A 12,416-nucleotide genomic window follows, 5' to 3' on the forward strand; every position below is an offset into this window, starting at 1 on the left:
TACATTTTCCATTATTAACATTCCTGTACTATTTGTTAATTGTCATGCAGGCAGAATAACATCTTTATCATTTAGAACTGTATTATTGCTACAGTGTTGCTAAGTGGTTGCTTAGGAACACAATTGCAACTACCTGGGACACCAAATCTGCTTTCTAGGAGGTGTTTGTTATTGTCTTTTACGTAGTGGTTGTTTTGGTATCCCAGGTGGTTGCTAGGTGCTTTCTAGGTGGTTTCTATGGTGTTTGTACGTGGTAATATCGTAAAATATTTTGACACAATATTAAAAAAATCCATATAGTGATGAGCAATTTCGGTTGTCATGGGTTTGTTTTGGTGTGTTACTAAGTGCTTAATGTGGTATCCTAGGTGGTTACTATGGTGTTCTTAATTTTAGCAGACAGAATAACATCTTAATATCATTCATAACTGTATGCTTGCTACAGTGTTGCTGAGTGGTTGCTTAGAAACAGCATAGCAACTACCTGGGATACCAAAGTGGTTTCTAGGTGTTTGTCGTGGTGTGTTACTAAGGGGTCGTTTTGGTATCTCAGGTGGTTGTCATGGTATTCCTAAGTGGTTGCTATGTGGTTTCTATGGTGTTTGTATCCAATATTAAATAAAAACCAACCAGGGTTATTCCACCAAATATTGATTATTTCTGAACTCTTAAAACTTTATGAATATGAACTTATTTTCTTTGCATTATTTGAGGTCTGAAAGCTCTGCATCTTTTTTGTTATTTCAGCCATTTCTCATTTTCTGTAAATAAATGCTCTAAATGAGAATATTTTTATTTGGAATTTGGGAGAAATGTTGTCTGTAGTTTATAGAATAAAACAACAATGTTCATTTTACTCAAACATAAACCTATAAATAGCAAAATCAGAGAAACTGATTCAGAAACTGAAGTGATTATTGCTGTTATTTTCAATTTTTAAATTCTCAGCTATCAGCTCAGTATTATTATGGTCTGTGTAACGCTGTGTTTCGGAGCCACACTGCAGCAAATCCCCCTCATTAGTATGAGCAGCATCACGTCTACAGGACTCAGCAGATTTAGGGGAGGCAGTTTATTGGAGAAGTCGAGTGGAGCTGAAACTGTTCTCTTCAGAAACACAGATACTGTGATGTAACCTCTTTACAATTTACTAATGTTATAATGATGAAACTGGCACTCATCAGGAACGCCCCAGGAAAGAAAGAGCAAGAGTTTCCTCTGTTGTACAGGATACTATTGCTATTGTGTTCCTAAGTGGTTTCTCTGTGTTTGTTGTGGTGTGTTACTAAGTGCTTGTTTTGGTTTCCCAGGTGGTTGCTGTTGTGTTCCTGAGAGCTTCTAGGTGTTCATTGCGTAGGGACTAAGTGCTTGTTTTGGTGTTCCTAAAGGGTGGCTAGGTGGTTGCTATGGTGTTACTGAGTGATTTATAGATTTATTTTTTTGTGTAGTTATGAAGTGCTTGTTTTGGTATCCCTGGTGGTTCCTATTGTGTTTGCTATGATGTTTCTAAGTGGTTGCTATGCTGTTCTTAAGTGGTTTCTAGGTGTTTGTTGTGGTGTGTTACTAAGTGCCTGTTTTGTTGTCCCAGGTGCTTGCTATTGTGTTCCAAATGAGAGGCTAGATGGTTGCTATGGTGTTCCTAAAAGGTTGCTAGGTGGTTGCTATGGAGTTCCTAAATGGTTGATAGGTGTTTGTTGTGGTGTGTTACTAAGTGCTTGTTTTGGTGTTACAGGTGGTTGCTATGGTGTTCCTAATGGGTGGCTAGGTGGCTGCTATGGTGTTCTTAAGTGGGTGATTGGTGGTTGCTATGGTGTTTGTCGCAGTCTGTTATTAAGGACCTGTTTTGGTATCCAAGGTGGTTGCTGTTGTGGTCCTACTGAGCTGCTAGGTTATTTTGTGTAGTTACTCTGTGCCTGTTTTTATATCACAGACAGTTGCTTTTGTGTTCCTAATGGGTGGCTTGGTGGTTGCTATGGTGTTCTTAAGGTGTTGGTAGGTGGTTGCTGTGGTGTTCTTAATTGGTTGTTTTGGTAATGGAGACTCTAACAGCAGACGAATGGGAGGAGGTAGAATGTAAAACGTTTTTGTCTGATATGCTGGTGCTCTAGTGCGACCTCTACTGGAAGGAAACTTGTAATGCTTTTTTAATGTGAGTAGTCCTTCACTTCATCTACACCTGAGAGTCTTAAATCTTTCATTTTCAGGTAGGAACTGAACTGAGAGTGAATTTTAAGTCATGAGTTAACAGAAGCCGCGCTGCTGGAGGCCCTACTTTTTCATTTTCTGTTTTCCGGCCGCTCCAGGCCGATACGTTTTAATAGTGTCAGGCGATAACGTCAAATTTACATAAGCTCGGCCTTTAATAGTGCCTTTAATTAATGCTTTCCTGCGAATTTCAGTATCATTCAATTTCTCACACGGCACCGTCAGGTCACGCCTCTGATAACAGTGAGGAGAAAGAGCTGTTCGTGTCCTGGAGCAGTGATTTAGATGTTCCTGGAAGGCAGCAGTGTGTGAACGAGGTGAGGAGGGGAGTGTGGGTTCTGCTGCTGCTGATGCTAAAACTGCCGTTAGCGCTTATTAGCCTCGGAGCTCATTGACTCGGACCAAGAGCCCAGCTGGATGCTAAGAGCTGGTGCACCTGCTGTACGAGTGGCTGCTTGGCTCTAAAGGCTAACTGCTAGCCGCGCTCGCTGACAGACCTGGTTCTTGTTGCTGAGGACCTGAAGTGACTGGTAATTACCTGCTAACACACCTGATAAAAGTCCTAGAAGACACACTGCAGTGTGCTGAGTAGAAGCGGCAGTCGCTAAAAGCTAAAGGCTAAAGGCTTTGACCACCCTTGAAGCTTGTAGGACCCGATCTTGGTAACAGAAAACACAGGAGCTCCACTGACTGAATACAACCTAGACAGACGCCAACAGTCAGACATTCATCGCTATCATCTCTATTTTGCTCTGCGTTTTGAGCCATTCAAGGCATACTTTTCCCGTCGTTACGATAGCAAAGACACACTGTCACACCCTAAATGAAGCTGCAAGATGCATTATTAACAGTCTATAGATCACTAAAGTACTATAAAGATACTGTGAAGTAACATACAGAGAATTGTCTTTACAATTTATTGACGTTATAATGATGAAACTGGCACTCATCAGGACTGCCCCAGGAAAGAAAGAGCAAGAGTTTCCTCCGTTGCACAAGATACTATAGCTATGGTATTCCATAAGTGGTTGCTTAGGTGTGCTTGTGCTTGTTTTGATATCCCAGGTGGTTGCTATGGTGTTCCTAAGTGGTTGCTAGGTGTTTGTTGTGATGTGTTACTAAGTGGGTGTTTTTAATATTTCAGATGGTTGCTATGGTGTTCCTAACTGTTTTCTAGTTATTTTTGTAGTTGTTCTTTTTTTATGCCAGGTGGTTGCTATGGTGTTTCTAACTGTTTTCTATTTTTTTTTTTTGTGTAGTTATGTGATTTTTCTGTATCCCAGGTGGTTGCTATCGTGTTCCTAAGTGGTTTCTAGGTGTTTGTTGTGATGTTACTAAGTGCTTGTTTTGATATCCCAGATGGTTGCTATGGCGTTTCTAACTGTTTTCTAGTTTTTTTTTGTGTAATTATGTGATTTTTCTGTATCCTAGGTGGTTGCTCTGGTATTCCGAAGTGGCTTCTAGGTGTTCTGGTGTCGATCTTTGCGTCCTTAGCTAACGTACTGAAGCTACGCTGCTAAAACCGTATAGCTAACGAGTAAAAGAAGAGCCAATTAGCATCTAAACCCTCACACACACTCAGATACACACACTTAGCCGTTAGCCTAAAGAGCAGGAAACCTACAGAATGAAGCTAACGCTAACAGAAGGAAAGGAAGCGAGGGAGATGATTGGGATGAGTAGAAGGAGTGAAAGTGAAGGATGAAGATGAAGGAGTGCAGGGCTGAGAGGTCGTGAGGTTCTCTGCTGGTTTGTTTGTTTTTTTGTTGTTAATCTGTGGATTTATCCTTTAATCCTCTGCAGAGTAAAGCCTGTTATATTTAGCTCCTGATCATCAGCCCAGGACTTTCCTAGAAGGACCTTTTGTCTCCAGCTCTCTTTGTCTCTCTCTTTCTCTTTCCGTCTTCTAATTTTTTCTCCTCCTTTACATTCTCTCTCTGCTCTGTATTCTTTCTGTTCCTTTTCTTTTTGTTTTTTCTCTCTTTCTCTCTCTCTATCCACTCTTCACTTTATCATTATTTATATTGTCTTCATTTTCTCTCTATCCTGTTTTATTTATTGATTTATTGATTTATTTTGATTTTGTAGCTCTGATTCTGAAGCTCTGATGCTAAAATTCTGATTCTGAAATTCTAATTCTGAATCTCTGATTTCAAAGCTTTAATTCTGATTCAGAATCTCTGTTTCTGGAGCTCTGATTCGGGTGCTTTGTTTCTATTTATGTAGCTCTGATTCTAGAGCTGTGTTTCTGGAGTTCCGAATTTCTGATTCTGAATTTCTGATAATTCTGTTGCTCTGAAGATCTGATTCTGGAGCTCTGATTCTATTTCCGAAGCTATAATACCGTTTCAGAATCTCTGATTTTGACGCTCTGACGATTTTAAAACTCTGACTCTGAAGCTCGGATTAATCTGATTCTGAAGCTCTGAATCTCTGCTTCTGGAGCTCTGATTCTGAATATCTGATTCAGATTTTGGAGCTCTGATTCTGAATATCTGATTCAGATTTTGTAGCTCTGATTCTGGATCTCTGATTCTGAAAGTCTGATTGTGGAGCTCTGGTTCTATTTCTAAAGCTCTTATTCTGATTCTGAATCTTTAATTTTCTGAAATTCTGATTCTGAATCTCTGATTCTGAATCTCTGAAGCTCTGAATCTCTGATTCTGAATCTCTGAAGCTCTGATTCTCTGAATCTCTGAAGCTCTGATTCTGAATATCTGAAGCTCTGATTCTGAATCTCTGATTCTGAAGCTCTGATTCTGAAGCTCTGAATCTCTGATTCTGAAGCTCTGATTCTGAATCTCTGAAGCTCTGATTCTGAAGCTCTGATTCTGAATCTCTGAAGCTCTGATTCTGAAGCTCTGATTCTGAAGCTCTGATTCTGAAGCTCTGATTCTGAATCTCTGAAGCTCTGATTCTGAAGCTCTGATTCTGAATCTCTGAAGCTCTGATTCTGAATCTCTGAAGCTCTGATTCTGAATCTCTGAAGCTCTGGTTCTGAATCTCTGGTTCTGAAAGTCTGATTTAGGATCTCTGCTTCTATTTCTAAAGCTCTGATTCTGATTCTGAATCTTTGATTCTGAATCTTTAATTTTCTGAAATTCTGAATCTTTGATTCTGAATCTCTAATTCTGAATCTCTGAAGCTCTGATTCTGAATCTCTGAAGCTCTGATTCTGAATCTCTGATTCTGAAGCTCTGATTCTGAATCTCTGAAGCTCTGATTCTGAATCTCTGAAGCTCTGATTCTGAATCTCTGAAGCTCTGATTCTGAATCTCTGAAGCTCTGATTCTGAATCTCTGAAGCTCTGATTCTGAATCTCTGATTCTGAAGCTCTGATTCTGAATCTCTGATTCTGAAGCTCTGATTCTGAATCTCTGATTCTGAATCTCTGAAGCTCTGATTCTGAATCTCTGAAGCTCTGATTCTGAATCTCTGAAGCTCTGATTCTGAATCTCTGAAGCTCTGATTCTGAATCTCTGATTCTGAAGCTCTGATTCTGAAGCTCTGATTCTGAATCTCTGATTCTGAAGCTCTGATTCTGAAGCTCTGATTCTGAATCTCTGAAGCTCTGATTCTCTGAATCTCTGAAGCTCTGATTCTGAATATCTGAAGCTCTGATTCTGAATCTCTGATTCTGAAGCTCTGATTCTGAAGCTCTGATTCTGAAGCTCTGATTCTGAATCTCTGAAGCTCTGATTCTGAAGCTCTGAAGCTCTGATTCTGAATCTCTGGTTCTGAAAGTCTGATTTAGGATCTCTGCTTCTATTTCTAAAGCTCTGATTCTGATTCTGAATCTTTGATTCTGAATCTTTAATTTTCTGAAATTCTGAATCTCTGAATCTTTGATTCTGAATCTCTAATTCTGAATCTCTGAAGCTCTGATTCTGAATCTCTGAAGCTCTGATTCTGAATCTCTGAAGCTCTGATTCTGAATCTCTGAAGCTCTGATTCTGAAGCTCTGATTCTGAAGCTCTGATTCTGAATCTCTGAAGCTCTGATTCTGAATCTCTGAAGCTCTGATTCTGAATCTCTGAAGCTCTGATTCTGAATCTCTGAAGCTCTGATTCTGAATCTCTGATTCTGAAGCTCTGATTCTGAATCTCTGGTTCTGAAAGTCTGATTTAGGATCTCTGCTTCTATTTCTAAAGCTCTGATTCTGAATCTTTGATTCTGAATCTTTAATTTTCTGAAATTCTGATTCTGAATCTCTGAATCTTTGATTCTGAATCTCTAATTCTGAATCTCTGCTTCTGGAGCTCTGATTCTGAATATCTGATTCAGATTTTGTAGCTCTGATTCTGGATCTCTGATTCTGAAAGTCTGATTGTGGAGCTCTGGTTCTATTTCTAAAGCTCTTATTCTGATTCTGAATCTTTAATTTTCTGAAATTCTGATTCTGAATCTCTGAAGCTCTGATTCTGAATCTCTGAAGCTCTGATTCTGAATCTCTGAAGCTCTGATTCTGAATCTCTGAAGCTCTGATTCTGAATCTCTGAAGCTCTGATTCTGAATCTCTGGTTCTGAAAGTCTGATTAAGGATCTCTGCTTCTATTTCTAAAGCTCTGATTCTGATTCTGAATCTTTGATTCTGAATCTTTAATTTTCTGAAATTCTGATTCTGAATCTCTGAATCTCTGAATCTTTGATTCTGAATCTCTAATTCTGAATCTCTGATTCTGGATCTCTGAATCTTTGGTGGTGGTTTAGTGTGTTCTGTGTTAAACGGTGTGGTTTAGCGGTGTGAGGGATCTCTCCGTCTGGCAGCAGGTGATGGATGGATTTGGCCTCGTTTGGCAGCAGCTTCTGTTCTTCTGTTCGTTCCTTCGTTCCCCAGCCCCCCATCAGCCCCCCATCACCCCATTATACCCCCCCCCTCTCTCCCTGTCCTGCCCCCCCCCCCCCCACCACCCTCACAAAGGGCTGATTTTCAGAGCCTCATTAACAAAGCCCAGCGAGCTGTGTGGCTATGCTAATGCTAACATGTTTATGGGCTGTAAACGGGTTAGGGGACGATAAAACGGAAACACTTCACGGCTGAACTGCAGGAGTGAGGGTGGAGTGATGTTCCTGAGGTCTGTCTGTTTGTTGTTGGGTGGAGTTAAGTGCTTTTAGCAGAGCGAGGTTAATGCTAACGTGCCCTGAGCCCATAGATCACCAGGAAATCCAGCAGTCCTGACGCTAACCTGATTTAAAACAGCACAGTGATTTAATGAAGGAATTTAGAGCTGATTATTTTACCATTTTACCATTTAGACCAGAAAAGGTCATACTCCTTCTTCAGTTCTTTCTCTTTTATTCTCTCTCTCTTTTATCTCCTTCATTTCCTTTTCTCTTATTTCTTTATAGCTCTTATTATGGAACATTTCTGAGTTTTAAAAATATGAATTTTCTTTATACTATTTATTATTATATTCTCTTTTTTAAGAGAATACTGTCAATTCAGTCCCTTTCATTCTTTCTCTGCTCTGTATTTTTTCTGTTTCTTTCTTCTCATTTGTCATTTTTTCTGAATTAAAAAAAATTATAATTTTCTTTCTTTATACTTTGTATTCATTATTCCTTCTTCTCTTTTCTTTCACTGTCGTTTATTCTCTGTATTCTTTCGGTTCCTTTTTTTTGTTTTCTCCTTCCTTCTTTCTCTGTTTTATTTAATCTTTCTCATTTTATCATCTTTTTCTTCTTCATCCTCTGTATTATCTGACTTTCTGACTCTATCATCATTTAGAGCATTTATTTACAGAAAATGAGAAATGACTGAAATAACAAAATAAAGTTTTAAGAGTTCAGAAATAATCAATATTTGGTGGAATAATCCTGGTTGGTTTTTAATCACAGTTTTAATTTCATGCATCTTGGCATCATGTTCTCCTCCACCAGTCTTACACACTGCTTTTGGATAACTTTATGCTGCTTTACTCCTGGCCATATCGCCCCACCCTTATTAGAATAAAAACAGAATGTGTCCTTTACCAACATTAAGCAATCGTTAAGTGTGTGTGTGTGTGTGTGTGTGTGTGTGTGTGTGTGTGTGTGTGTGTGTGTGTGTTACTAATCACTATGCTAGGCACTACAGTGCCTCAGTGCTCCCTCTCATGCCCTCACACACACACACACACACACACACACACACACTCTAACAGTGGTGAAAAGAGTGAAAAGTAAATCCATTCATAGAAGCTGGAATGAAAACGAGCTGAAATGTAATAGGAGTAACGAGGCTGTTTTTAAAATGTAAGGAGGAGAAAGTTCAGATAATTGTGTGAAAATGTAAAATAATTAGTAGAGATAAGCTACATTTCTACTTAAGTAACAAAGTATTTGTTTTTCATTACTTCTATACCTCAGCAAATAAAAATACAATGTTAAATAAGATTACTTAATTAATAAATTGTATTTAAATACTAAATATCTGAGTACCATCACTGTCTAATCAACTCATCTACAACATTGTTCCTGGAAAGCAACTTCCTGCAGACTTTTAATCCAACCTTAATCCACCTCACCTGATCCAATTAATTACTACCTTTAGAAGTCCTTGATTGGCTGAATGGGGTGAGTTAGATTTGAGCTGAAGGTAAAACTTGCAGAAAGGTACTTTAATATTTAAGGACATTTAAAACACAGTTTTAAAAGGCAGTGAAGTTATATCCAATTAATTACAAGATTAGACAAAGACATCAGTTTTAAGAGATAATAAGTACATTTTAAAATCTTTATAAAATATTTGCTTTCACCTCTCATTGCACAGAAGTAATGCAAGAAAACAGTTTAATTTCCACACCCCAGGCTGCCAGGTAAAGAACAAAACACTGTAGGAAAAAAACGTGTGCTGCAGCCATAGAAACTGGCAGATTGGCTATTTTAGCTAATCACTGAGCTTCAGAAAGGGTTGCTAACCTTAGGAAAAAGCTATGTAATTTACCACCACCACCACTAGCGTAGTGAAGACAAGCCTTTTGGACATTAAATCGGTATGTGTGTGTATATATATGTGTGTGTGTGAAAAATCCAGTGTTTGAAAATTGGAGTCATTTAACACACTCACTCTCATTTATTACAGATTGTTCCTTTAAATCCCTTTTTTCTGCAGTAAAATCAATTATTTACACTCTGAAAGGGGTTTGTGAGGGTTTGAAATCTCCTACAGGACACTTGGAGAAGCTCCTATTTTCTCTGTACTCCACTTAATAATTCCAGATCAGTAACAATCGATTAGAAATCAACCCAAATTCTGCAGGTTTAAAAATATAAAGCTCTAAAAACTAAACAAACATAACAAAACTAAAAATTTGGAGATGAACTGTTTGATTTGTATTCAGGAAAATAGTGATTTTAATAATTTTATGATTTTTGTTTTATTTTGACATTAGCAATATATATATATATAAAATTACCAATATATATATATGTATAAATGATTAAAAATGATGTAGCACAGTAATGTATTGTACAAATATGAGTAAACAAAATACCCTTAAAACAGATTCTAAATTCTAAGTTCAAGACAAATCATGACTATCATTATATATTATATTATAATTTGTAGATAATTGTTAATCATCATTTTTGACTGGATTTCTATCCCTTTAATTTTAATTTAACTTTACCTTACTTTACATACTGTCCCGTATTTATAAACCCATGCTTTAACTGGTTTCCCGGTTTCCCACTGTCTGGCCCCTCCCCTTTACTGCTCAGCCACTCAGCATCGCCCGTTTAGCATCTTTTTGTGTGTGTGGGCGGGGAGGGATTCGGTTGCCAGGGCGACAGGCCTCGGCGCTTGTGAGGGGGCTGGTTTGGACCGTCCTGCTGAGCACCATGTGCTTCTTCTGATGAGCTCCACTCAGCGTCCACACGTCCAGCAAGGGACGTTCACCATCAGATCACTATTATTAAGGAGGTGCGGGGGAGACTGGGGGAGACTGGGGGAGACGGGGGGAGACGGGGGGAGACGGGGGGAGACGGGGGGAGATGGGGGATCCATTTTTTGGCCTTGGAGAAGCACAATGAATCTGGACCGTGTCCTCCAGCCTGCGGGGGACAATAGGATTGAGCCGTAATTCAGCGTTCAGGAGCTCGGAGAAGAAAGGAATGGAGAGAATAGGAAGAGAGGAGAAGATTTCAGCTTTTTTATTGGGTTTGAGCTTGAAGATATAGAGAAAAAGCTTATTTTTTGATGGATATATTTCATTTAATTTCTTTCGTTGGCTTGGAAGAAGGATCTATCTCTTTCTCTTTCTTTTTTCTTTTATTTTTTGTTTGGCACATCAAAGTATAGACTGATACGGATGGTTGAGTTGATTGATTTGATTGGTTGGTTGGTTGGATTGTATGCGTATGTCAGTTGTATTGACATATCTTCATTGAGCAGCAGAAGATGCTCCTTCATCTTCCCTTCATTCCATTCATTCAGCTTCTTCTCCAAAGCTCTGAAGACCAATCTGTGTGGATTATTTAACCAGTTTACCAGTTTAAAATGAGTTAAAACCAGATTGCGCTTCTTTCCACTGTGTAATTTATAGTTTAGATGATGCTGAGATGATCTTGAGATGATACTGCATGACCGTATCTGGATTTAAAGTTTCATGACTATTCTAGACCTCGATTAGAGTCCCGTCTCGTCTCTCGATTTTGCTGCTGAAGATGTTGAAGTTTAAGACGTTTTGTTTGGATTACTGGCAGTTCTGGTGCCTCCAGCCCCTCAGCGGCTTCTACAAGAGGTAAGAAACTGGGCCTGAAGGCTTTTAGACACTTGCAGAAGGTGGACGTCCACAAATCTGTAGCTTAAATTAGCGTTTAGCATCTTCAGAATGGAGCAGAAGCAGCAGGCATGTGTTGAGTTGGGTGCGCACCATTTGAAAGTGAGTGGAATACACCTGTCAAGACACAAAGTGAAGATATGCCTTATTTTTTAATGCGCTTGAATATAAAATATTAGTTTGATTAGCTCAATTAATTTAAAAATAGTGCAATCAGCTATTCTGTTGTTTGTTTGTTTGTTTTGTTTATTTGTTTAGAATGTATTTGTCTTTTGCATGTTGTTGCAATAATTATTATTATTTTTTTTTTTGCATTTAAACACTGCAAATCATTGTTGAGTTGATAATTATTGATAGTGTAAAAAATGTATGGTAGAATTTGCCTGCATTATTTTTAGATAAAGGGAAAATTTAGAGGAAGTGTTTTTTTAAACTAAGATTTTTTAGAGGAACACTCCAAACAGAGGATTATGAGAATCACTGGCAACATTTCGCAGCATTTACCTTGTTAAAAATAATTATGATAACCACTGTATTACCATAGCTTATTATGTATTTTCAATGTTTTATGGCCTTTTTATTTATACAAGCATAAAACAATCTGTAGACGTTCATCTCAGTAGGTAGCTAGCTTGCTAACTTTCCTGTTCCACCTTAAATGGTGCAAAAAAAAGGGAGATTATTTAGAATTTAAGATGGAACAGAAAAATAAAATAAAATAAAAGCTAATAAAAGCTATATTTTCATCACTGCCCCTTTTCTAAAGGTGATGATAAAATAAAGCGCTAAAGTTAACAAGTTAATAAGCAGCAATTATGTTACTGAACTTTAGCGCTCCACTACTATAACTCACTTAAAAATGATGAGTTTCTTTAATTTTACCAGATAAAAAAAACCTCTGGAATATAATCAAGAGGAAGTTGGATGATCACAAACCATCAAACCACCAAACTGAACTACTTGAATTTTTACACCAGGAGTAAAGCAGCATAAAGTTATCCAAAAGCAGTGTGTAAGACTGGTGGAGGAGAACATGATGCCAAGATGCATGAAATTAAAACTGTGATTAAAAACCAGGGTTATTCCACCAAATATTGATTATTTCTGAACTCTTAAAACTTTATGAATATGAACTTGTTTTCTTTGCATTATTTGAGGTCTGAAAGCTCTGCATCTTTTTTGTTGTTATTTCAGTCATTTCTCATTTTCTGTAAATAAATGCTCTAAATGAGAATATTTTTATTTGTAATTTGGGAGAAATGTTGTCTGTAGTTTATAGAATAAAACAACAATGTTCATTTTACTCAAACATAAACCTATAAAAAGGAAATCAGAGATATGTGGGGGTCAGTGGTTGGGGTTCGACGGAGGTCAGGGTGATTTAATGCAGCTCTATTGTGATTCTCTGACCCAACATGAGTTCATATTGTTGGATGGTGCGTCTCTATT

The 12,416-nt window shown here is 38.1% G+C and overlaps 1 protein-coding gene across 6 annotated transcripts in view; it reads left to right on the top strand.

Moving 5' to 3' along the window:
- The window catches only part of iqsec1b (IQ motif and Sec7 domain ArfGEF 1b), a 333,817-nt gene that overhangs the window by 149,764 nt on the left and 171,637 nt on the right, over positions 1 to 12,416 (top strand). The window contains exon 1 of one of the 6 annotated variants that reach the window (XM_049471801.1): positions 10,183 to 10,928. The exons of the other annotated variants lie outside the window; for them this stretch is intronic. Coding sequence (XP_049327758.1) covers positions 10,852 to 10,928 — 77 coding nt within the window. The 5' untranslated portion in view covers positions 10,183 to 10,851. Of the gene's footprint in view, positions 1 to 10,182; positions 10,929 to 12,416 lie in introns of those variants that run through there. 6 annotated transcript variants of the gene reach the window in all.

This window comes from Astyanax mexicanus, chromosome 24, assembly GCF_023375975.1.
Source record: "Astyanax mexicanus isolate ESR-SI-001 chromosome 24, AstMex3_surface, whole genome shotgun sequence".
In the NCBI taxonomy this organism is placed as follows: domain Eukaryota; kingdom Metazoa; phylum Chordata; class Actinopteri; order Characiformes; family Acestrorhamphidae; genus Astyanax; species Astyanax mexicanus.